At 51.0% G+C, this 27,293-nt stretch overlaps 1 protein-coding gene across 2 annotated transcripts in view; it reads left to right on the forward strand.

Annotated features, from left to right (window-relative positions):
• LOC135918459 (uncharacterized) overlaps positions 1-24,787 on the forward strand; it is a 53,862-nt gene extending 29,075 nt beyond the window's left edge. For both annotated transcript variants that reach the window (XM_065452099.2, XM_070532777.1), the window contains exon 3: positions 24,388-24,787. In XM_065452099.2, the coding sequence (XP_065308171.2) occupies positions 24,388-24,652 (265 nt within the window). In that variant the 3' untranslated portion in view covers positions 24,653-24,787. The remainder of the gene's footprint in view (positions 1-24,387) is intronic.
• Positions 24,788-27,293: the final 2,506 nt, after the last annotated feature.

A 27,293-nucleotide genomic window follows, 5' to 3' on the forward strand; every position in this document is an offset into this window, starting at 1 on the left:
CAGGGGATATAGATATTTCTCAATTACTGTGTTAATTATCCCAATCAACAAGGCCCGGAAAGCTACCCTTAGCCTTTTCAGTCGACACTCCTTTTTACTGATTCTCAGAAAGAATGTCGACAAATGAAGCTCCACAAGTAGCACAATGACACGACGAACTTCCCGAACAGACGATGCACTTAGACATCGATGTTATATAGACTTCAAGTCATGTGAGAATTTATGCAAATAAAAGAAATAATGCTTCTGCCCGAGACTGATTCGTCTGGGCGCTAAATACTCCAATTGCGCGCGGTCCTTTGAATCCAATTGAAAGCATACTAAAGCAGCTAAGGCTGCTGCTGTAATGTTTGAACATACCACTATAATCGGCATGCGCGTGAATAATCAAAGGAAGATCAGTATTGAAGCAGTGTCCATTGCCATAACTGGCGCTGTTAGCAAACCTTCCAACGCTTCCTTGCAAAAAAAGTTGTATTTGGAATGCAGGGCAAGCGATGCGTAAACTTAAGGGGACTCTTTGATGCACAGTCACGGAGCTGACGAGTCGTTCATTTCAGGGATCGCCAGCCGTTTGTGCGCAGGCGCGAGTAAGAGCGGGCGTGAGAGAGAAAATCTGGGGGCTTTTGCTCCTTGAATATAAGAATCTGCCTAGGCACTACGGGGGAGCTTCTTTAGCACGTCTTGTATGCGCTTGTCCCCTAGACATCGGCGCTGGCTGCCGGCGCGGTAGAATAGCTGAAGCAGCGGGCACTGACGCCGGATTTGGCGACCGCTGTGTCGGACAGACCGTCTCGCACCTGCGGCACTCGTGCTATATCAGTCGTGGCGGATCATAGCTTTCTCGTGTTTTACGGCAATGTACCTTGTACATAACATCACAGTTGTTTCTGTGGGCGCAGTAGCGACCGCAGTAGAGCCCGGGCCGCATATATTGAAAATGTAGAAGGCAGAGCGCCTTAGCAACCACGGTTGAACGCAACTGGCTTAAAGGTCGACGGTGACGATGACTGACTCAGCACCAGCGCCGCAGCCGCGAGAAAGTTGGCACAGACGCCTCATTTAGGGATCACTGTGTCTGAAGGGGCAAGTTTCTGACTGGTGTTGTACATGTCGCGGGTCGCTTTTCTCGTCGCGACGATAGATTGGATGTTTTACAGGCACTTCTCCATGAGAGCACCTGAGATTATAATAACGCAGTCGGTGCAAGATCTCCCGGGCAGTGGCGTAGCTAGGTTGTCTGGTACCCGGGGCCCATAGGTCTTCTGTCACCCCCCAGGTGTAGTCGAGGAAGGCGAGGATATCGACAATTTCCGGGTTTCAGCACCAGTACAGCCGCCTTGGACACCGCGCACGTCCCACGGGTCCCACTCTCCTTCACTTTCTTTCCCAGAGGTCGCGAATGCGGCAGGTATTGGCGGCTAGGAGTTACGGAGTCGCCATCTATCGGAAGCGCCTCGCAGGCGTAGTGTGAGGGATCACGCGGCGCGCACCTCATAGGTTTTGCTGTCAGCGCTCACTGAAAACACCACCCGGATGCTCTCCCAGAAATTTCTGTAAGTACTTTCGAAACGAGAGAAGTTTTTTACTGTCTAACTAATAATCTTGGGCAAACTGAAAGCACAGAATCCCTTACAGACGCTATCTCTTTACCGAATACGTACAGTGAACGCCACTGTGCGCGGTCGCCTCCATTTAGTCTCCCGAACCGGCTTCTTGCGTGAAAGGTAGGCAAACGGCGGGACCGTACTATGTGAAATATGTTCTTATAGTGCTTGTATATCTAAATGGAGCGTAGTAGAATGAAGCCTCAATGCAGCGATCGAACAGCTTCGCAGCGACCGAGTGCGCGTCTGCATGCTTGTCCGCGCACTGTTTCGCTTTCGCCGCGTGCGTTTTCGCACCGTGCCATGAGCTTTAGGCTGCAGAATATGAGCATTTGACAGTATACAAGCAACCAATGTTGCGCGGGCGCTATCAGAGCTGTTCAAAAATAATTTCATTGTAAAGACTTCGACGCCTACGTGGACTGATGTGCCGGACGTCGCGACGTTTCAATCTTTTTTTTTCTTAATTCTTGGACGTTTCAATATTATTTCTCGACTTGCGTCGCACTATATGTTTATCGGTGTTCTCAGCGTGCGATTTCCCGCTGCTTCTTTTTTTTTTGTAATCCAGTGCATTAATTCATAACACAAACATGACCATATGCCATGCGTTTTTTTTTGTGCTTCTTACCGCTCCCTATCCACTCCAGTGAACTTGCCAGTATCTATAGCATCGACAAGTTCATAGACCAAACCGTCATGACATTAGTCGGGCAGCGGACTCGGGCGAGCGTCTCAGTGCGCGTTTTTCGAACATTGCAGAACCGGCGCCGAAGGAGAAATCTTCCTCGCGTCTGTGCTTGCTTCATACCCGAGTTGTAGCCGATGACTGTCTGTCGGTTTTATATTTCGCGATCATGGTTATATTGCGCTCAGTTTTACACAGACGATATTATAGCGCAATATAACCATGAACGTTCACCAACTAGCCCCCTTCATTGCTTTACTATATATTTCGCGAGCCAAGCTTCACGCAGCTTCTTGTCCTGCCGCTACGTATGAATAAGGCTGACACCGGGCTCCGTTGCGTACGTCCGGCACTGCGGCACCGAGCAGTAGCCTACCATGTTGCGCATCTTTAAAGGCAGCCACTACCTATTCTAGTGCTTTCAATCATTGTAAAGGAGGCACTCGAAGCGGGAAAACCCCGCCAATAAATGAGGACCGCAGCGTACGAGGGAACTTAAACTTTCCTTTTCAGCTCGCTTCCGCGCCCTCGAAGCAGCCGACGCGGCCGCTATTCCACGTGATCCCTAATAGCACGTCACGCCGACGGTGGCGCCAGCTTCTCCAGTGGTGGAGCTCGAGACCAATACACGCTGTCTTTATGCGAAGCATACTAGCCGCACAACCGCGCTCTTCCTTGCTGCGCCGCCGACGGCCGCGTAGCTACCATATGACGTCATAACAGCTGCAAAACGCCTCCTCGGCACGCCAATGGGCGCGCGTCTCCAGCAGAAGCGTGGTGCGTTGTCAGGAACGCCTTCCCGCGCTCCCATTCGGAGGCTCAACTCGTGCGCTCGCTTGCGGCCGCGTAGCTACATAGCCGGGTCTCAGATCGTGCGCTCGCCTGCATGAGTTGTTTCTTCGTCAAGCCGAACCAAGTATAGCTAAGCAACAGCAGTTCGCCAGGCTAAACAGTGGTTCAAGAACTAAAATAAAGGCTAGTATGCTTCGCATCCTGGGCTTAACCTTAGCTAAGCCACAGCCATTCTTTTTTTCTGCGCCAAATAACACAGTTGCTGCACTGATAACTTGTGATAAGTGCATGTGCACATCTTCTGTCAGATTGTAAGGCTTGGCAACCAAAACGAATGCGGCATCGTGGCAAATACAGCCCACGTCACAAGTAAAAAAAAATTATAAAGTTTTAATTACCAATTTTAGCGGCAAAATTGCATTTGCAAAATTGAATGCCGACATTCATATTTTGCCCAACAACAACTTCACAAAAATCGTCGTAGGTACTATAGCCCGCAGTATTTTGGCTGTGGGCAGCCCTGAACGAAAACGAAAATTGTGTCTCAGTGACGCTGATCTCCCCACCATATTAGAAAAACGGAAAACGCCACCTGCCTCCCTGCTGCGCGGGCGCCGATGTTATTACGATTACGACTTCTCTTTATTGTGATCAATAAAGCCTTGTTTTTATTTGCTGCTATACGGACGAACGTGATTATCCTAGCTGCGGTACCACCAAAAGATTGGGAACAGAATAGAGCACGCTTCGAGTCGATTCTTGGCGTCACCGTAAAAAAAAAAGGACCTCGATGAAGTCCGTGCCAGCGAAACCTGTTGGTCTGCACTCGCAATGGAGAGGGTTGAAGGATCAACCTCACTAGTCCACTATTGCATATTTCTTTCGCTACTGCCATGCTGGGCGCCGCCCGCAGTGCCAAAGTACTGTAGGTTGTAGCACCCAAAACGATATTGTTTTGGGTGCTAGTTTTTGTTGAGTTAATAATATGACTTTGAATCCTCAATTCTGGAATTGAAGTGCTTCCTCTATAAGTACTAATTTGGGGATTATTAAGGATACGGTTATTACTTACCTGCCATATTTTTCACGCTACCGAGTTCCTAGTAATCACAGATACATAACTTCATAGAATATCCGGAAATATCCTTACAAAATTCACGTTTTTTTTTTAATTCTGTGCAGCTGACACAGACACTGTACTTATGACATGGAGTCACACAATAACAACACTTTTTTGAAACTTTCGAGGGTAAGAAGGAAAGCGTGAAACATAACGGCAGGTTTCGCAGCGGCTTCTCGGAGCGAGCGGGAGAGAAGTAAAAGCGAGCACATAGTTTAGCGACAATTTTAGGAATTAAATTTTTCTAGCCCGCACATTCGTGCAATTATTTCATGGGGTGTTGACATAGCTGCAGCCGACAATTCTGCGGCGCAACGCATCGGGTACATGAGCTCGGGCTACTGGATAGCGGAGCATTCTTTGCCGTTTGCGCCCAGTCAAGCCGGCGGAAAAAGGGGTGTCTTCAGGCGTATGACACCCCCCCCTCCCTCTGGCCCCTTGCACCCAGGGCCCACGGCCCCCCGGCCCCCCCCCCCTATTGCTACGCCACTGCTCCTGGGCACCCAAGGGGTAGCGGGGGTGATCAAAGCTGGAAGCAGGCGGCCCGTGGGCCCGTGTGTCTGGGGCTACGAAGGCCGAAGCATGCCAGCGTGCCAGGGGGTGTTCGCATAAAAAAAATGCTGTCCCCGATAGCGGACATCCCATTTTATACAACCCAGACACACGCAGGCCTCGGCGAGCCCCAACCCACGGATCAGTCGGGTTAATACGCGTCCGGGTTCTAGCGTTGTTGTCCTGAACGCGCCCCCAACAATGCGAAAGAATGACACGTTGTTACAATTAGTAAAACACACAATTGAATAAACATAATTACGTCCAGCCGCCAACTCGTGACGCTAAGTTCAACGCTACCGCGCCCCGCGAATTCTGCAACACCAGTCAGAACATTGCCTCTGAAGGTCCGTCAGACAGATGTTCTCGTGCCTACGGCGCTGGTGCTGAGTCAGTCATAGTCACCGGCGCCTTTCAGCCACTTGCGCTCAACTGACTTAGCACGAGGGCCGCAGGTGCGAGAAAGTCTGTCCGACACAGTGGTCGTCAAATCGGGCGTGCAGTGCCCGCTGCTTCACCTGTTTTACCGCACCGGCAGCGGGAGTCCGAGAGTAAACAAACTCCACCCCACTCCGCAATGCCGGCACGCCTAGGGACAAACGCCTACAACACGCGCTAAGAAACCTCCTCCGTAGTGGCTAGGCAGAGTCATATTGCTACACCCGTGTGATATTTGATTGTTTCAACGAGGCGCTTGGGCGCCATCACTCGAGAAAAAAAGCAGGAAGAACGAACTGGGCTCGCGCTGTGAATCTAACCGGTCAGCGCTGAAACCGCTGTTGTAAATATAACCTGTAAATAGTTGCTCGCCTTACTGACTCGTCTTTCGCATAACATTGTGGTGGAGGGTGCCGTTCCCCGTCTTCGCCACGGAGCTCCGCAGCGGCAGCGCCGTCCTGTTTACCGCCATGGCTCCTGGTGACGGCCCCTCGTCTCCTTCTACTCCTGCGACCCCAACAACAACGTACGTTACGGTTACCAATCCCCGCGATCCTGGCATATTATCTGGCCAAGGTAATGTCGACGTTGAGGATTGGCTCAACCTGTATGAGCGTGTTAGCCAAAACAACCGCTAGGACCCTACCATTATGCTAGCCAATGTCCTCTTCTACTTGGGCGGAAATCCTCGTGTCTGGTTCCGAACACACGAGCACGAGGTCTCTAACTGGGATGTTTTCAAGGAGTAACTCGTCAACCTCTTTGGAAATCCCACCGGTCGGCAGCTGGCTGCTAGAAAAGCGCTTTCTACCCGACTTCAGTCTTATACTGAATCGTATATCTCGTACATACAAGACGCCTGCTCGCTCTTTGCCGTAAAGTCGACGGTAAAATGGCCGAGGTTGGCAAAGTCAGCTACGTACTTAAAGGGATAGCGGACGACGCCTTCAACTTGTTGGTCTTCAACGATGGGTCCACCATCAACGTCATTGTCAAAGAGTGCCGCCGCTTTGATCTCGCCAAAAGCCGCCGCGTCATTACACAGTTCTGCCGGCTCCCTAACACGGCGCGACGTCGTCTTGCGTTGACCTTGCCGCTTCACCACCTTTTAATGAGCACGTCACACGTATTGTTCGCCGCGAACTTGAGGCTACAAGTCCTGCGCCGTTACATTCACGTCCACTTGAACCCACCATTGACCGACCAAGCCCAGCGATCTCCCTCAATCAGGCAGTTGTACGGCAAGAATTTGCAACCCTAGGTTTTCCTGCTGCTTGTTCCGTCTCCCGACCTAACGCCCAACCGATGCCGACTGCTCCGCCTCACGGCGACCTGTATTCTCATCCCAGGTACCGCACCTCTGCCGAGTGGAGAACTCCGGACGACAAGCTCATTTGATTCCGTTGCCACCGCATTGGCCACGTCGCTCGCCACAGCCGCACCTCCTGGACGTCGCCATATTCGAGCTCCTTTTCGGCGTCTCCTCTCCCATATGCCGACCCGCGCCGTTACTCGCCTCGCTGTATGCGTCGAACAGACGGGGACGAGCGACGGCTCCTCGCTCCGTCGAGTACGTCTCGCCTGCTGTTTCTCGCGCGCGCTTCCCTTCGCCCTCAACCGCGCTCCTGAGCAGAGCCCTTCTCAGGGCTCGCACGGCGACCGGCATCGTTTGTTGAGCCGCTCCACCTCACCGAGGCCCATACCCTATGTGTAACGATCCGTCAACTATTCCAGGCTTCTGCCTCGAACCTTCGTATGTCCGCAACCGTGGCATCGACCTGCTTACAGCCTCACTGTAAGCAGGTCTCCGCTCTTAGTAGGCTGTAATCCAGATGCGGTAATCCAGCATCTGGATTACAGCCTCGCCTACGATGCGTGTCGCCTCCCGCCTTGCGCAGGACGCGCGGCCTGCACGCACACACCAAACGTCATCCGTCAGCCGCCACGACGCCCTCTAAAGCAGCCGAGGATTACCGCTGCCGCGCGGTCATGTCCGCCCTCGCCAGTGAATGCGACAGCATCCATACCCGCCCCATCTTACCAGGATGCTCCTTTCCGCGAATTCCGCTTCGCGGTGCCGAATCCGTCTGACGACGGACACCTCGCCGCATCCTTCGCTGAAGTGGACCAGTCGGAAAACACCAAGGATGAAGCCTCTACTTCGGCTACCTCTGCCGACGGTTGCCTCAGCTCCCCGTCACCCGCTGGCACCCCCGAGAGCTCCAGCACTTTCTACTTGCCATCCGCAAGTATCGACGGTGCCGACACTTCACTCTCCCGCACGGACGGGACCAACTCGCGTGCGACAAGGCCTCTCCGACCGGATCACCGCTCGTTTTCATCGCCGGCGGCCTGCTCGTCGACCCGCTCAACAACTCCACCACCCACCGCGCCCGCGCTCGATGGCGGTGGCTGCTCCCGTCGGAGATGAAGATCCTGCCGACGGCCCCTCGTGCCATGATAACCGGCCGAGTACGCCCGCCCCTGCCCCAGTCGCTAAGGGGACAGAGGAGCACACCCCGAGCAACTCGCCCTCTCCGCTTTCGCCTACGACCGGCGAAGACGCGCAATCCTGCCAGCCCACAGCGGTGCAGCCCAAGAACGCCGGAAAAAGGAGACCGCGTCCGTTTCTCACGGTTAGTGTACTTCCCACCACAAACTCCATCCGTAGACGGCCGTGCCGCTCACGATCCCGCCGTCACGGTGCTGTACCTGCCCATCGGGCGAAACGCCACCTTCCTGGCCCTCTCGAGAGACACCATCGCCGCCCAGCTGTCCTCCATATTAGGCGTGAGACGCGTTCGCGTCAATTTCCGCCAAAATGTGGTGGTTGTGGATGTGGTGCGCGGCGCCGACTTGGCACCTTTCCTCGAAGTGTGCGTCATCGGCAACGTAGCTGTGCCGTCGAAAGCCCTACACAACAACTCCTGTGTAGGCATCATCTATGGTGTCGTCCCCTCCTACGATGCCCACACAGTCAGTGAAAACAAAGAAGCCCCCGTCATGGTGCTTTCTTGCTCGTAAAGTGGCGCAAACGTCACCGTTATTTTTGCCGGGAGCGTCGTGCCTCCTAACGTGCGGCCCTTCAAGCAACTGCGCCCCGTTCGTGCTCGACGGCCCGGCCACTCCAATGCGACCGCTGCGGCCTTTACGGCCACACCGGCGCCCCCTGCTTCCGCGACGCGCGCTGCCTCCGCTGTGGTGAGTCGCATGCAACGAAAGACTGCCCTGCAGAGATACCACGCTGCATTAACTGCGGCGGCCGTCACTCGTCGACTGAGCCGCACTGTCCCGAGTGGCATCTCGATAGAAAGGCGACCGTGCTGTTGTCGTCCTCGGAGCGGCCCCTTTCGCGCAAGAAGGCGCTTGAGCTGGCCGGAGCCTGAGCCGCATCGAACGAGCCGCACACAGCCGCTCCTACTCCGTCTGGGGGCACCCCTCAGGGCCGGTCTTACAGCGACGCCCTGCGTGCCCATAACGCCCAAACAGCTGCAGCTGAGCCGTCTCACGGCCCCTCAGTCGTTCCGAGCAGCGAGCCAAAAAACGCGCGCACCGCCGCACTCGCTGCATTACTGTGTTCCCTGCTGGACCACTGCCCAAGCATTGACGGCAATGTACGTCTAATGTGTGTCGCGGCTCTCGGCGCACAAGCAGCCCTGCTTAAACGCGAATAGGCTCGACTTAGCGCCACATACGCAGAGGCCATCGCCTACGCAGATCGCCGAAAGCCAAGCTACTTTCCGCTTCGGAGGCGTCTTGCTGCTGTTGATGCTGTTGACTCCTTCCTTTCATTTCCCCTCCCTTTTGTGCAGCGCTGTTGAGGTGTCCTATACTGAGAGACCAGTTACTGCGCTGCACTTTACCCCAATTTTTCCTCCACAAGAATCTCCTTTCGCTGTATGCCTCCTGCCTCTGACGTATCCGTCGATGTCAGTCGTCCTGCTCACTCACCGTCACCTCAACACTGTCGCTCCTCGTCTTCCTAGCCATGCCGCTATGCGTCGCCGCCCAATTATTGACCATTCCGGATGGAAAACTAGGCCAAGGAGCTCTTGGAGGTAGCGCTGCATCACGTTCGTCCTATCCAAATCCTCAATTGACGCTCCTCACCAACACCAACTTCATTGAAGTAGACGCAGATGGCGTTCAGTAGACGGCATTATTTGATGCTGGAGCCCAAGTGTCCATAATGAGCACTAATCTATGTCGTCGTCTCAAAAAAAGTTCTTACGAGTGCCATCACTCGAGCCGTACGCGTCGCCAATGGCGCCACTGTTGCCGTCAGGGGTATGTGCACTGCTCGCAAAGAAATTGCTCGCCGCCAAGTTCCAGTCCTGTTCACCGTGCTGACCAGTTAGCCTCATGACCCAATCTTCGGGCTCAACTTTCTGACAACGCACTCTGCCCTCTTATACTGTTCCACCATTACGCTGTGCCTCGAGCTTCCTCTTCTTTCAGACGTTCGCACCGAACAAGCGAACACCTTCTGCACTACAGCGTTTGTTCGCTTAGCTCCAAAAGTCCTAACCTTCGTCTAATTGTCCTCAACAGAAACCGTACCCGATGGCGACTATGTCCCCGCACCTATTCGTGAGGTCCTCCTGGCGCGCGACATCTCTGTGCCACACTCCGTCTTAACCCTTGCCGCTAATAGGATGTGTCTCCCCGTTATCAATTTTGGCCTGACGAAGCAAGTGTTACCTGAAGGCCTAGCGGTAGCCACGCTTCGGTCATGACAGACGACCACGTCACTGCTTTTGCAGCCGACGCGTCTCCAAATCCTCCTGATTACCCGCAGGATGCCTTGAACCTCGACGGCCCACTACGTCCCATGGTCATTCCGGACCTCGCATCTGACCAAGCAGCCGCCCTATATCGCCTTTTGCTTTCCTACCACGACATATTTGACACTGACAATCGACCACTTAGGCAGACGTCTCTTGTTAAGCATAGGATAGACACTGGTGATGCTGTTCCCGTTCACCGCCGACCGTACCGCGTGTCCACGGCAGAGCGGTAAGTTATTCAGCAGGAAGTCAACAAGATGCTCGCCAGAGGTATTGTTGAGCCCTCGTCGAGATCGTGGGCGTCGCCGGTTGTGCTCGTCAAAAAGAAAGATGGCATGTGGCATTTCTGCGTTTATTACCGCCACCTCAACCGAATTACTAAGATGGAGGTTTACCCTTTACCACGAATAGACGACGCTCTTAATTGGCTTCACGATGCCAAATACTTTTCGTCCATTGACCTTCAATCTGGCTATTGGCAGATTTCCGTCGATGAGCAAGACCAAGAAAAGAACGCTTTCGTCACTCCATGGCGTCTAGCAATTCAAGGTTATGCCGTTCGGTTTATGCAATCCGCCCGCCACGTTCGAACGAATGATCGACTCTTTGCTTCAAGGTTTCAAGTGGTCAACTTGCCTTTGTTACCTCGACGACGCACTTGTGTTTTCTCCTACATTTCAGACGCACCTTGAGCGCGTCGCAGCTATTCTTGAAGTCGCAAGGCTGGGCTCCAATTAAACTAATCGATGTGCCACTTCGGGCATCGACAGATTACAGTACTAGGCCATCTCGTCGATGCTTCCGGAGTACAACCCGACCTGGAGAAGGTTCTAGCAGTAACGGCGTTTCCTGTACCTCAGTCTGTCAGAGAAGTCCGGAGTTTTGTGGGGTTCTATTCTTATTTCCGACAGTTCGTGAATGATTTTGCAATAATCGATCGACCGCTCACTGAACTTCTGAAGAAATACGTGCCCTTCACGTGGGGTTCCCCTCAGGCTGCCACATTTTCAAGCCTTATCACGATTCTCACCAATCCACCGGTCTTGGCCCACGTTGACCCATCCGCACCTACAGAGCTCCGAACCGATGCCAATGGTTATGGGATCGGCGCCGTCGTATCGCAACACCAACACGGACACGACCGCATTATATCCTACGCTAGCCGACTCCTGACAACTGAAGAGCGCAACTATTCGATTACCGAGAGCGAATGTCTTTCTCTCTTGAGGGCTGTTTCAAAGTTCCGCCCATACTTATATGGCAAGCCCTTCTCACTAATCACAGATCATCATGCGCTCTGTTGGCTTTCGTCGCCCAAAGATCCTACTGGCCGGCTCGGCCGTTGCGCTCTCCGACTACAAGAATATCCCTACACAGTGACTTACAAGTCGGGACGCGAACACCAGGACGCAGATTGCTTCTCTCGCTACCCAGTCGAAGACGCGACCTCTACGTCTGATACTGACGCCGACGCCTGTGTTCTCTCTGCTTTTCCACTACTCCATGTCGCCTACGTGCAGCGCCGTTACCTGTCCTTGCGTATCGTCATTGACTGCCTGGAATCGTCATTTGCCGACTGTCCCCTTCGCTTATTCACACTTCAAGATGGCGTACTCTACTGCCACACTGTTCACCCCGACGGCCCTGCATTACTCCTTGTGATCCCCAAACACCTTCGCTCGGCTGTTCTCCACGAATGCCGGTCACCTGGGTGTGTCACGTTCCAACGACCGGATCAGCCGATGCTTCTTTTGGCTAGAGCTAGCTCACTCCGTTCGAAGATACGTAGCTGCGTATGAGAAGTGCCAGCGATGCAAGACACCATCGACGCTTTCTGCTAGGTACCTTCAACCACTCGACATTCCCCCGGAACCGTTTTTTCTAGTTGGTGCGGACTTTCTTGGCCCTTTTCCTCTTTCTACCTCTGGAAACAGGTGGATAGCTGTGGCCACGGATTACGCCATGCACTACGCCATCACACGAGCGCTTTCTACAAGCAGCGCCACAGATGTCGCCGATTTTCTTCTACGCGACGTGACTTTATTACATGGAGCTCCGCGACAACTTCTCACAAGCCGTGGCCGGACATTCCTATCAAAATTTATCGCGGACATCCTGCAGTCCTGTGTCACGAGGCACAAGCTATCCACATCATACCATCCGCAAACAAATGGCCTCCCCGAGCGTCTCAATCGTACTCTCGCAGACATGCTCGCAAAACATGTCTCATCAGACTACACTGACTGGGACCTCGCTCTACCGTTTGTCACATTTGCTTATAATTCCTCGCGCCACGGCACAGCGGGTTATTCCCCATTTTGCCTTCTGTTCGGCCGGGAACCAGCACTGCCCCTCGACACAACCCTCCTTGTTCACGCGGCACCGCCCAGTGAATATGCACTTAACGCCATCGCCTGCTGTGCCCACGCAAGGTAAATTGTCCGTGGCCGCCTTCTAAAATCCCAAGAGAGTCAAAGGTGTTTGTACGACCAGCGACACCGAATCGTACACTTCCCACCTGATTTTTTGCTGCTTCTATGGTCTCCGTCGCGTCAGGTCGGCTTGTCGGAAAACCTGCAGTCTCGTTACACAGAATCTACAGAATTGAATGCATTATAACACTTGTTTGTATATGTTGTATTCCTACCCCTTATGCAATACCGCTACTACGGGGTCTTCAAGGAAATAAAATTAAAATAAATGAAACAGGCTAATACCGAGTGCTTCATGCCGTCACCCCTAGGAGCCCGCCTCTTACGCCACATCTGCTTCCCAGTCCAGTGATATTGTGCACGTTACACGACTGAAGCAGTATCACCCTCCCTATGAGGACATTTAGACGCTCCGGGGCGTCGCTTCTGCCGCCGGCCGATTATGCTACACGCTTGTGACATTTGATTGTTTGAACGAGGCGCATGGGTGCCATCACTCGAGAGAAGAAGAGAAAGAACGAACTGGGCTCGCGCTGTGAATCTAACGGCCCAGCGCTGCGACCGCTGTTGTCAATATAACCTGTAAATAGTTACTCGTCTTACTGACTCGTCCTTCGCGTAACACTATATTCAAGGAGCAAAAGCCCCCAGATTTTCTCTCTCGCGCCCACTCTTACTCGCGCTTGCTCACAAATGGCTGGCGATCCCTCAAATGAATGTTTCGTACGGAGCTGTTATCAGGATTTGTTGTTCTTTTTCTCTTTCAATGCAATACATAGAATGCCAAAGTCCAAAAAATGTATGCGTGTGAAGTGTTGGAAGCTGGTTTAGTGCGAGGGGTAGGCAGGGGCTTTTATGTATGTATGTATGTATGTATGTATGTATGTATGTATGTATGTATGTATGTATGTATGTATGTATGTATGTATGTATGTATGTATGTATGTATGTATGTATGTATGTATGTATGTATGTATGTATGTATGTATGTATGTATGTATGTATGTATCAGTGACGTAGCCAGACATTTCGTTCGGGGGGGGGGCTTGCATTGCAGCTCGGCCTCCTCCTTATAAAATTTGTCAAGGGATCAAATACATGAATGATAACGGCATTGCCATCACGAAAGATGCTGCAAACGAATTCTTCAACGCTGCGCAATGTCAAGACAAGCAAAATTTTTCATAATTTTTGGGACATACAAGTGTATTCTGTCGTTCCCGAAAGAGCTTATATCAATGCTTCCGTTTTTTTTTGTCTATTTAATAAGCAAAGAAAATATCACACGATCTTTAGAACTATATCAGTTAGAAACCAGCAAAGCAGTGCATGCCGCTGATATGAGAAACGTAAAGGCCGTGATATGAACACGTTGGGGACAAATATTTTAATGAAACTTTCTCAGTCAAGAACCTTGTTAACATTTTTCTACCAACACAACGGCTAGGGAAAAATCCTAATGACGCTGTCCTTTGTTCCAATGTATTGCTCAGGAGCAGCTGTCACCAGTCGCGTATTGTGAGCAATTGCACCGAAATTATAGTCGTAACAGAGAGCACATATAAAAAGAAGAAGTTCAGCAAACTATACGAGGGCGAGTCAAATGAAAGTGAGCCAATGCGAATATTTGACGAACGGAGCACATTCATTAAAAGTAGCCTCCATGAGTATTTAGACATTTGTCCCACTGATTAAGGAGTCGCGTGATTCCCGTATCATAAAGCTCCTTGGGTCGCTGCTTCAAGAAGTCTCTAACTGACTCTTTCACCTCATCGTCAGACACAAATCTGGTTCCCTTGAGCTGTTTTTTTTTTCAATTGCCCCAAAATGAGGAAGTTGCAAGGCGACATGTCTGGGCTGCTGTATGGCGGATGTTGCAGCAATTTCCACTTGAACTTTGCAGTTTTGTATTAACCACATCAGCGACGTGGGCACGGCATTGTCGTGGAGCAACATGACCCCATTCGCCAATTTTCCACGTCGTTTGTTCTTCATTGCGACACGCAGCCGATCGACGTTTCACAATATCGGAAATGGTTGATAGACTCTCCAGGTTTAGAAAATTATATCAGTAATTGCCCCTGACGACCGAAACTAAAGTAAACAATACCTTTCCGGCGTAAATGACGACCTTTGCTTTATTTGGGGGGGGGGGGGGCGTTAATTTGAATGTTTCCACTGTAGGCTTTGCCATCGTGTTTCAGGCTCGTAGTAGTGGCACCATGATTCGTTTCCGGTCACAACTGCAGACAAGAAGTCGTCACCCTCATTGTGATACTGGATGAGATAAGTCAAGGCAGCGCCGAACTTCTCCGTTTTCTGGCGGCGCCTCAAAATCTTGGGCATCCGTTGCGCACACAAGAGCCAATAACCCAGATGGTAATGAATTATGGTGTGACCCGAACCATGTCTGATGTTCACGCACACTGCCAGTTCCTCAATGCTTATTCTCTGTTCTTGTCTAATCAGCTCATCAACCTCTGCAATTGCGTTGGGGGTATTGCATGGTGGCTTTGGCGTGGTCATGGATCATCTTTGCAACTTTCCCGTCCTTCATTCAACCGTTTCCGCCAATGTTTTGCAGTGGCCAATGAAATGCAGTGTTCAACGTACACGGCAGCCACAAGGAGACTAATTTATTTTTGGAAAACACCTTCAGCTGTCAAAAACTTCTCGACACCACGCTGTTCAACTTTTGGAGTGTCCAATACGTCACGCAACCACGTTCAACCCAGTTTATGAGAGCATTCAAGAATCTTTATTCTCACACCAGCGTGTCACTTTTGTAAATGAGAGATGCCTGTTGTCAGAGTTGTCGGACGATCCTCCCGCTGTCAACCAGATGTAGGAGTCGTCAGACTATATCGCCGCTGCCACCATTTGAAGGAGTTGAAGGTCGTAGAGAGGAACTCGGTGAACAGGATTTATTTACTCATTAACATTTTAGGCAAGACATACATCGACAGTCTAGCGTGACTCCCATATGGAGCACGCAAGACGAACATACAGCAAACAGTTTACGAGCACACAGCTCACTACTACATTTAGAGCATGACAACGAGCACTCAGCTCCCGACGACGAGCACGCTCTAGCAGCCGGCAAACACTGCTTATAAGCTCTCCGCTCGACGTCATAGTTCGACGTCATCATTCGACGTCACCGTTCGAAGTCCCCGTGGACGGATTCTCAATGGACGGAAACGTTCGTCCAGTCATTGTAAACTTGCCGCCCCCCCCCCCCCGCAGGACGGCCCACACACACAAAGGCTCACACGTTCGAATGTCCGGAGCCGACGTCAGAGGGCTTCGTGGAACTCTGCTCCGTCCCCGGTGGTGCTGCCGAGTACCGCATTCCTGAGCTGACCGCGCGCCACGTGGCTGCCGGTCATCCGCAGTTCTCTGAAGGGCGCCCCGTCTGGTGGGCTTAGAACACGTGCAGCGGGCTGAAAGCTGGCACGTTGCCACCCCGTACGGCCATTCCAAACAGCTCCTCCATGGCCCGGAAAATCTCGCCTGGCCAGTGCTGGCAACCGCTGCGCAGGAAGAGAATGGCTGGCGAGCAAGATGACGGCTTTGCTCTCTTCAACCCCTGCGTACTTGGAATGCCTTCAACCATCTTACAACAAGTGGCACATAAGAGTCGACCGGCAACACAGTACCGCTCAGCGTTCAAACACCCGGAATTAGCTGCTAACCCACCAGGCCTCCTATCACAATTTCCATGCAAGTCACTCAAGTGGAAATCCCAAATTTTGCCCCAAAATTTTGTGCCGCCAAAGCGAGCGTTCACGTTCCTCCTGATTTCGACCAAACCCGACCGTTGCGCTGCACAAGAGTAAAGGTTTACGCAGAATTAAACCGAAGGCTTTCAAACACCAATACCTAAACATAACTTAAGCAGCTTCACTTCACGAACAGCCTGTTCTTACCCTACCGCAGTGGCGTACTTATTTCATGTACTGCTGCCACTGAACCGTCTGGCCAACTCCACAGGTACGTAAATACAATCGCGCTAGCTTTGTGGTCTCTATTCCAAACGCGTGCTCGCATCATACAAAGTTTTCATTACGCTGACTCACATTTCTTCCTTTAATCCACACAGGACACGTTCCTTAAACAAACAACCACAGTTGCGTAACTTACGCAACACAAAGGAACCTTTAAACAAATGTGTCTTTTACTAACTAGCTCTTCGCACGCGTACTAGAGAAGTCAGAATACGGCTGCCCTCGACACACACGAGCAACCCAGTCATCAACGTTCTGCTTCCTTCCGTCCACGCAGGACACGCGCTAATGGACCTAAGAGCTCTTCTCAGTGCAAATCACGCACTTACTGAAAATCTATGCGCTTAACCTTAGAAAATTCAAAAAACACTTAAAAAGAAAGAAGGTTAAATAACACACACGCGCGTTACGATAGGCCTCTCAACGATAACCTTGACCTTCAGGTTACTCACGCACACAAAAAAGAAAGCCTATATACTTATTAATGAACACCTCGTGATACTGGATGTTTACAAACACCGCGTCTTACAAATCTCGAGCTTCTCGAACGAAAACACAAAGCTCATACTTTTACGTACTGAAAGAAACTTCAATCGCGAGAATTACCAAGTGCTCAAAAATAAAACAAAACACGTTTCACTTCTACGGAAGCTCTCTTGGCTTCCCCCCCGTTTCAAACGGTTACAACTGACTCACTTTTGAGCCGTAACCGAGGTGGTCGCGGTCTGAAAGCTACTCTTGCTACCGAGGAAGAACAAAAGGGCTGACTCACTATCAGCTCCCCCAAGACGTTACAGTCCCCTGCAAATTTGTGTCCTGGCGCCCCGCTTTCAACATGACCTCGACTGACCGCGTCGCTACTCCCCACCTGGTCTCGTCTTGCCACCTTGCGCTTCTTTGTTCTGCACGCTGAGCTTCGAAGGGAACGATGGAACGACGAGGAATTTAACTGCCCCGTGCCCTTTGTCTGCGTCCGTACAGAACATGCTTCTCGGTTCCCCTTTGTTCTGCTCGAACGTGTTTGATGCGTCAACATTGTCCGTGACGACCGCACCTGTCTTTTCTCCGCGCCCTGCCCTTCTGGGGCTCCCGCCGTCTTTGGCGGCGCTACATTAGTCACCGCATTCCGATCTTTTCGGTGCTTCTTTCTGCGGCGCTTTCTCTTTGACTTCTCTTTCATGCCGTCATCTCGCGCCTCGTGCTGGCCGTTACACATATCGTCGGCTCGGATCGGTCTCTTACCCGCACAGTCTGATTGATTTTCATTTAAATCAACATTCTCTCTGCCTCGACTGGCGGACAGCTCAACCGACTCTGGCACAATGCAGCAGGCTTTACTCGAGTTATGCAATTCGCACTCTTGCGAGCTTCCCTCTACTGCACTGCCCAGCTCACGCTGTGCATCGACACACAGCCCGTCAGTCTCGATCGCTGTCTCATGCTCACAGTCCGAATGATTCCTAATTAAATCATCCCTCTCTAGGCTACCTAGACTGGCGGGGAGCCGCACCGATCCCTGGACAATGCAGTTGTTCTCTCGTGAGCTACGGAGCTCGCCATCCCGAGAACTACTCTCAACTGCATCGTCCAGCTGGCACCTCACTTCGGTACGCAGATCTGACTCAACCTGGGTGCTCGCGTCCGTAGAGTCCGTAGCATTCTGTACCTCGCTAACGACCTCGCTACCATGAGATGCGACGCACACGCGCGGTAACTGTGCCAATTTGTTCGCAGCTGGCCTAGCTGTCTCTACAGTCCTCTGTTGGCACAGCACCTCGTCGCTCTCACTCTGGCCTTTAACGGCCTCTGTTGCCACTAAGGCTTCGTTAGCTGCTAGCACTTCGAGTTAACCTATGAACGTGCTGCTACTCTCACAGGTGCTACTACTTTTCTCGGCTTTTGATGAAAATCTGCAATCTACTTCCTCACACTTTTGCTGCGCCCAGCCTACAGATTTCTCAAGCCGCTGTTGACTTCCTGCGTTTAGCTGCTGCAAATCCTGTATCTGTTTCTTTACTGCTGCAATTTCTTTTTCAACCTCCTGCCGTTTCTGCTCACGCTCTTGGCGTTTTCGCTCGCGCTCTTGGCATCCTTGCTTAATTGATTCTTGTTCCTGTCTTTTTCTTAGAATTCGGTTACCTAGTTTTTCGATGAGTTTCAATTCATTGCCACTTTGCAAAATGGTCTTACGAATCTCTGACTCCGTCAAGTCCTCCTCTACGTCTACCTCGATCTCTTCACACAACCACAACAGGTCAGCTCTCGTCAAACACATTAGGACCATGGTCGCTACTTTAAACTTTGGCTCTGCTGTCACACAATACTTGCTGCGATACCTACGCAAATCAAAATACAAGTAAAAGATCCCCAGCGAATCAAATCCAAAAACACAGTGAAATTGAAGCCTGGTAAATCTTACAGCCAAAACCAAACGCTTACCCACTGAAGCAGCACCATATCACCAGTCCTTCCCCGCCGTATCCATTCAGTTGCAAGAGGTGGTCAATCTCAAGTCGCCTCCAACTTGATCAGGATGCCGGTCGATCACCATGTGCCAACGTCCGTCAGCTGCCGTTGCTGTCTCCGAGTCGTAGGCCGATTTACGAGCCGTAGGCCGATCTAGGAGCCGTAGGCTAATCTCACCGCTGCCAACCAGATATTAGGATTTGAGTCGGGCTCGCAGGACGATCGGAGGACGTTGGGGCAGGAACTAGGCGAGCAGGGTTTATTTACTTATTAACATTTTAGGCAAGACATACATCGACACTCTAGCGTGACTCCCATATGGAGCACGCAAGACGAACATACAGCAAACAGTTTACGAGCACACAGCTCACAACTACATTTCGAGCATGACAACGAGCACTCAGCTCCCGACGACGAGCACACTCTAGCAGCCGGCAAACGCTGCTTATAAGCTCTCCGCTCGACGTCATAGTTCGACGTCACCGTTCGAAGTCCCCATGGACGGAGTCCCAGTGGACGCAAACGTTCGTCCAGTCATTGTAAACTTGCCGCCCCCCCCCCCCCGCAGGACGGCCCACACACACAAAGGCTCACACGTTCGAGTGTCCGGAGCCGACGTCAGAGGGCTTCGTGGAACTCTGCTCCGTCCCCGGTGGCGCTGCCGACTACCGCATTCCTGAGCTGACCGCGCGCCACGTGGCAGCCGGTCATCCGCAATTCTCTGAAGGGCGCCCCGTCTGGTGGGCTTGCAACACGTGTAGCGGGCTGAAAGCTGGCACGTTGCCACCCCGTACGGCCATTCCTAACACTGTGTGCTACGCGCATCCGCTTCGCAGATAATGCACAGAACAATTATTGCGCGGGGTTGGTTGGCTTGCTTTCATTTGACTCACCCTCGTACGTTAGAAATGCGAAGATACAATGGAATATACAAATGCGAAGATACTGCTTGATAAAGGGCAAAAGAAGCGTTACTGTAAACAAAGTTCACTGCACCCATACACAAAACCTCGCAATAAGATATCGAAATATCCGTATAGGTCTCCAATAAATCTACGTGTCTAAGAAAAAGTCACGGTATATAATGCCTCAAACAAGGCAAATAAACATGTTGCAAATTCACAGATTCACACATCACAAAATCCTAAGGCCCACCCCTCCTCTCTTCACTCCCCCCAATGCATCGCGCGCCACGGAAGGCAACGCTTCCTGCCCGCTTTTCCCCCTTGCGTACACAAGGCTCAGCCACCATCGTCGACTCACGCATGCCACCCTCGCCCCTTCACTCGCACTACAGCATGCGGCGCGCGATTCCGATGTTATTGCCCGTGCACATAAGGGCGACGGCAGGAATGCGCCTGAAGTGCCGATATAATTGCTATCGCAATAATATGATAACAATATCCGGCAACTGAAGCACCCTGTGGCCCATTAATTTCCGCAAAAGCAGTAACAAAATCGTACTTTCACCATGCGACAATTCGCTGCGCCGCAACGTCTCTTTTATTCTAGGGCGGTATCACCGAAATGAAGAAACTCAAACGAAAACATGTTGGCCACAATCGAATGCCTACTTTGGGCACCTAATGTGGCTACCGGAGGAATATCGAAGAAAATATGAGACTATTGGTCCACAGTGAAGCATGCGCATACTGCTCGGTATCGTACACGGGCGAGACAAGACTTTCCGGAGAGGTTGCGCTCAAGCGAACGCGTTGCAATACGTCGAGTCCCCGCAGTGGTGGCGATGAGCGACCACTGTTTCTTGTTTTCTTCTGCTAGTCCGAAGGCGTCCAAAACGCTGCCAGGCGAAAATCCACTCGGCCAGAGAAAAACTAACGCGCACCGAAGTCCGCCGCATGGTGGTCGGGGCAACACGAGAAGAATGCATGCGCTCTTGCTGGCTCTGGCAGCGCACGAGTAGCAAGAACAAGACTGAAGAGGCTCAATGTACCCTTGCGAATAAAACACAAAGCATAAAAATAAATAAGAACGTAGTTACCTTTGCTGACATTAGTGTCTTCATATGGATGCTTTGGGGCAGGTGAAAAAAACGTTAATATTCTTTTCTGTGACATGACGGCACAAATGAACCACCACAACGCTTCGTCTCATCGGACCTCACTGCGTGCTTTGTCAACTTTTCTGATAGTGTGTTGATTCGGCATGTCTCGTTGTGTGTTCCGATGCACGACTTTAGAAACGTCAATGCACCTTTGGCGCCAAATGTTTATAACATTCAACCCATAACGTTCCGCAACTGAAAATCTAAAGCACGGCTTTATAAATGGCAACTCACCTTTCGTATCAAAAGTTTATGAGATTTTTATACCCATAAGCTTTCGGAATTGAAATCCATGTGCACCGAAGAGCCCGCTCGTCATCAAAACGCCCTTGAAACTTTGTGCTGAGATGGGGCTCCTGGCGTCATACGACTGGGCATTGCAGCGAAATCCAGAATGATTTCCGGCGCCGGGGGGTTGTTTTGGTCGGCGGCGCATGGTGTGGGGTTCTCATCCGTGCTCTTGGGACAAAGGAACGACAACACAGTAGTGCAAACAATCACAAGGGCATTTATTGCACCTTTCATAGAACAATGCCTGTTAGCCGAGTTGCTATCCACAAAACATGCCGATGGGCGCGCGACAAATCTAGGAAGTCCGACTCACCGCGACGGATAACGAACGAATATGTTCGCCCCATGGTGGATCCCAACGGCTGGTCGTTCGCGCGTACAGTCACGCGAACGGTGGCGCGTTCGAAGGAGGCCACGCGAGACGGTCTCGCAGAAGCACGGATCGGCGCACTCGCGGAACGTGCAGCTTGCCGATCCCGGCCCAAGGAGGAAGCGCGCTCTCCTTTATGCGCTCAAGTAACCTGCCGTTAGGCGGCGCTAGCAGAGCCACACTCGCGCCATCTCTCGTGCTGCGCTTCAACCAGACCACGCGGCGAAGCCGGATTACAGGAGACCGGAGCTATGCGGGAAAACAGCATATGAGGAGACGCGTGAGAGTCGCGCATCCCCACAATGGACACTAAGAAAAAATGTCGGTTGGGACTGAAGCACCATAAGCCCCCCCTGGCTACGCCCCTGGTATGTATGTATGTATGTATGTATGTATGTATGTATGTATGTATGTATGTATGTATGTATGTATGTATGTATGTATGTATGTATGTATGTATGTATGTATGTATGTAAGCGCGCGCTCGTGTGTGTGTGTGTGTCTGTGTGTGTGTGTGTGTGTGTGTGTGTGTGTGTGCGTGTGTTTCGCTGTAACATAAAGGTTTAAAAATTGTTCTAAAATATTGTTCACAGAAACTGTTCAGCATGGACATTAATTTCCACCATAGCTAATGTTACGCTTCGCTTGTGTGGCAACTGTTAGCGCTAGCGAAAAGCACAGACATTCAAAATCAGGCATGGGAAGACCAAATATTCATGTTTCGGTTCATATTTTGAAGTTAAGCATTTCGTTTCCGCCGTTTTTTTTGCATTTGCTATAACACGCTTGATGAATTGTGCACTTATTCATGCGCCATGCGCTTTTTGTGTTATCGTGTGCTTTAAACTATGTGCCATATTTATCTCGTTATTTCCGCATTGCTTAGTCTCCTCTTCGTTACTGCTATTATGTGCACAAATTATACTTACCATGTATTTTACTTTTTTCTTTGTCATCTGGTAGTGTATGCACTGTTGGGATTTCTCGCCCCCCTTACACAATGCCCTACGGACCTGTAAGGTACTTCAAATAAAATAAATAAATAAACAAATTCTTGGTCCATCCGCAGCCGTAGATGACACGAATTTTGTACTCCTGGATTCGGAGTGCCCAGCGAGCGGCCAGATCGATCTTTCAACGTGGCCAGCCAAGAAAGCGCGCGGTGATCCGTTACTAGGTCGAATGGGCCGCCGTATAAGTATGGGTGGAACTTTGCGAATGCCCAGACTAGAGACAAGCACTCTTTTTCAGTCACGCTGTAATTGGCATCTGCTTGTGTCAGTGCGCAACTCGCATAGGCGACGACGTAGTCGTACTAATCGGGTTTTCGTGGTGTGATGGCGGCGCCAGGACCGATCCGCCTGACGCCTGTATGTACTTCAGTTGCATCTGCCGGGTCGAAATGACGAAGAATAGGTGGAGTCATTATGCAAGAAAAGGTGAGGCGTGCAGACAGGACACAAGAGAAGTGCACAACAAGGGCAACTGGACAACATGGACAACTCTTGTGCCCTGTGTGCACGCCTCACCTTTTCTTGCATAATGAATCCTTACCAACTAGCTCAGATTTCTGTCGTTCCAATAGGTGGAGAGGTAAGAAGATGTCGCAGCGTAGCAAACGCAATGTTACATGCAGGGGACCAGCAGGAGAGCTCCAATAAAGAACAATAAACTCGACACTGTACTTAATGTCTTGTATAAGCACAACAGGCTGCGAGAGGTGTAACGTGCTGCGCGCTTACCGTCTGAAGCGACAGTCCGTAGAGCGGCGTGGTAGCCTTCTGCAGCGAACGGAAGTTTGGCGGCTACAATAGACACGGTGGCGCCGGTGCCCGCAAGCGCACAAGAAGCAACACGTTGAACGGACATTGCGACAATTGTGATCGGGACAGGAGCGAGGGCAGTTGAAAAATGGCGGAGCCTCTTGGAACGGCGTCGCTTAGTTTTCCCGGTCATAGGGTCGGCGAAGCAGTGGGGAGAGCGACCGCCGACGAGGAAGCGGTGAGCGGCGCGACCGAGATTCCGCTGTGGGGGACCAGGACCGGATTGCGGCATGGGCTGAACCCCGTGCTCGAACAGCCAAGCAGCGTCATTGCAACTCGGAAGGCGACGGCGGCAATAGCAGGCGGTTTGTCCTGGAGTGCAGTAGGCGTAACAAATGAGACGATTGTCAGGTGTTCGCCTAGAATTGCTGACTCACGGCCCGGTCCAAGATGCAGTAGGAGCGGATGCAACAGTAGGATGCAACAATTTGCAACTGCAGATTGTTGGAACAGCTTGAGCAGCTTCGTCGGCATTCAGAGTGCGGAGCATTGGCGGCAGACGAGCGGACGGCTTCTCAATGAAGAGGACGAAGGCAAGTTGACGGGCAACATTCTCACGCACTAAGCGAGCAAGTTTTTCGTGTTCGACCACGTCCTCACGGCGATGGCGAGGCCGACGAGGAAGATGTGCTTCGAGTGGCAATAAAGAAACGAGGAGATGTACACAAAAATACTAGAATGAAAAGCATGTATAGCATACCCGATTAACACAAGCAGGCTAAGCGACTATTTGTCAGCGTCCCGTTTCAATGGGAATGTCAGCAATTCATCTTCATGATCTTTCCATAAAAATTTCAGTTAATTTGTTACTTTTATATTTTGTGATTACGTGAAATCTTGCGACGCACCCATTCTTTTCACACAGTTGTCGAGCGTTGTGGTATAGGATGACAGTAGGAGCGGAAAGAGCCCACAGTCGCGCTGGAGCTTCTTGCGCGCATACTTCCAGCACCCGATGGATCATCGAGTCCGGCCTACCCGAGTGGAATCGACTCAGCATCATCCAGCGGGCCAAGCAGAGGAGCCAGACCGGGACGGCGGGGGCGCAGTCCTTCACCTTCCACACCATCCGCGTGGAGGACGTGAGCGGCCTCTTCTACCTGATGGTCGCCTGCTTCTCCGTCTGCCTGCCGGCGGCCCTGCTGGAGCGCGTGACGTTCGCGCTCGGCGAGCATCGCTGCTGCCGCCGTCGGCGCCGCGTGCGCGCTGCTTGAACGGGCAGCTACGCTCGACTGCAGCGGTAACGCATCACGGCGGTGCACTCGCCTGCTGCTGCAGCACTTCTTGTCGAATACGTAGAAGAGCGCTTAGAAAGGCACACCACCTTCCTTCAAATAAAGATTACCAATAGCGAATCATTATTCATCTCTGAGTGGTCTTGCCTTTTGATTTTTACAGCGAAGCTGTACATCTCTAGCCAATCCGTCCGTCCGTCCGTCTGGCGGTCACCTGTAAACCCAAAGCCCCTCGGCCGCAAACCCATGCGCATGCGCGAAAGAAAAAGATAGGCGTGCGATTAGCAAACAGCACTTAGATATGACAAGGCCTCTGTACTCCGATCGCTGACGTCGCGCTACCTGGCCCGAAGTTTCCATTGAGAATGCTGCCGTGATAAAAGCGGTGCCGTCAAAATCACTGTTGCCTACTCGGGAGCACACCATTAGATTCTATGGCAGTCGGGCGAGGGGTGCTATGCAGGATGCGCCGAGTTTGGCGAAACTCGGGATCTTCATGGGCTCTGGCGACACCCCAAGATGAAAACACAAATGGTAACAAAACACAGTTTATCTTTCGAGAAGCCTCCAGTTTCATTGGTTAATCTAGATTCACTCTGGATGGCTATCATTCCTTGGGCGTTGCCTTCTGGGTGGTCGACAAACTGGGGCTCACGTGATCATACCGTCGGTGCATGGTTGTGCCTTCTTTCACTTGTTTGTCGTTCCACCGAGTGCATTACATGCAGAAGCAAGTTATAAAACAAATGCATTTAGTACAATATAATTAGTTACTTCAACGTGGTTTAGAAGCATTTTAAAGCTTACAAGATGTGCACTGAATGCGTATTAAACTAATGCGTAATTTAGTACGCTTCGAATTATACCACGAGGGAGCGCTGTGGTGGCGTCATCACATCCATTCACCGGGCGAGCATAGCGGCTAAACATCGAAGAGGCCCAGTGTAAACAAACTCGTACAACGAGCTTGCAGTGCGCGACGTAGTGATCAGGCTCGACGATGACCACTATTTCTTGGATGGTTCTGTTCCTCCGTGAGCAATCTTTCCGTGCACCCCGCAAGACTGCGAATAGCTTCGGTGATTTTACAGATCGCAACGCGCACCTACTGTTCACGGCGCAATGCTGAAGAAACAACTTGTCCGGTGCTGTTTCTGCGAGTGCGCTGAGTTACTCCACTCTGCGTGACTGCGAACGTCACGAATATTACAAGTGTGTGCAAAAGGAAGACAGCCTACATAGCTACGATGCAACAAGGAGGTGGCGCCGACAATGGATCTCGCAACCAACACGGTTAAAGTTAAACTTAAACAGTTAAAGAGACATCGACAAACTGCAGATAAGTATATTTCTACTGTTTCATATTTAGCATAATAATAGTGCACGGATTAAGTCACTTTCGTAGTAACGAACTGAATGTCCAGCAGTTTAAAAAAGGCATTGAGAACCAATGAGTGTTCGTGCTTTTACATGCACGTGGGCCCGCGAAAATCTAAAAGTGATCGCGTTTACCCGACCTTCGAAGCCATGCCATGCCACATTCATGTCATCATCAGGTAATTGAAAAATCTGCAGAGCACAAGAAACACTTTACATGGCTTCATTTAGAGCAAAAGGGCATTTGGATGAATTAGATACACATACAATCATAAACCTTGTGTATCATAGAGCACAAGAAGCCCTGGAAAATATCGAGACTATGCAGCTATATTAATTCGTCACTAGCAAAGTGGAATAGCAATGAAAAAAGGGGTCAGGCAAGGAGACAAAATCAACCAGGTGCTATTCACTGCACGGTTAGAAGTATTCGAACTATTACACTTAGGCGGACCTCGAGTGAGCATTAGAAAGTCGAATAATATGGAAAAGATGAAGGCAACCTTCACTAACTTGGTGAGACAACAGAAATTCATGAGTGACATTCAGGCCACAGAATCTATGGAAGAGTGTCTTTATCCACGTGAAATATCAATGGCAGGTACTGATATACACGTACAAAAATTTCATGGGTTGAGCAGCACATGGAAGGCATTACCAAATCGTGATCGCCACGTTACCGATATCCTTGAAAAAAGCTTACTATCATCGCATCCTACCGGTTATGCAATATGGGACATAAACATGGAGGTTGACAAAGAAACTTGAGAAGTCGAGGACTGTGCAGAAAGCGAAGTAACAAAAATTGCAGATAGCATTAGGCAGGAAGACAGTGGCGTTGTAAACCGTGGCAACTGATATGCTAGTTCAGATTAAGAAAAAAATGGAGTTGGTGGGCAGGCCATGCACGTCTTCAATCACTTGTTGCCAATTCATAACAGGTGATTACATAAGCCTGATGGAATGGATGCCAAGGAAACAGAACTGCAGCCGAGGATGGTAGAAAATTGCGTAATGGGACAAAAATATGATTTTTCTAGGCATGGGATGCAATCAGCTCGCATAAAATGAGATTGTAGGGAGAGGCATTTGTTTTGCAGTCAACAAAAATAGGTTTGTGGTGCTGACAGTAGACACGCGTTAAGGTGCGGGGACACCTCAGCTGCTGGCACACTAATCCACATGACAATAGGCTCAGAAAAAGACAACCCCAGTTATGAAAAATAAAGCAACGTTGTCCCGA

The sequence above is a fragment of the Dermacentor albipictus genome, chromosome 2 (genome assembly GCF_038994185.2).
Source record: "Dermacentor albipictus isolate Rhodes 1998 colony chromosome 2, USDA_Dalb.pri_finalv2, whole genome shotgun sequence".
NCBI lineage: Eukaryota > Metazoa > Arthropoda > Arachnida > Ixodida > Ixodidae > Dermacentor > Dermacentor albipictus.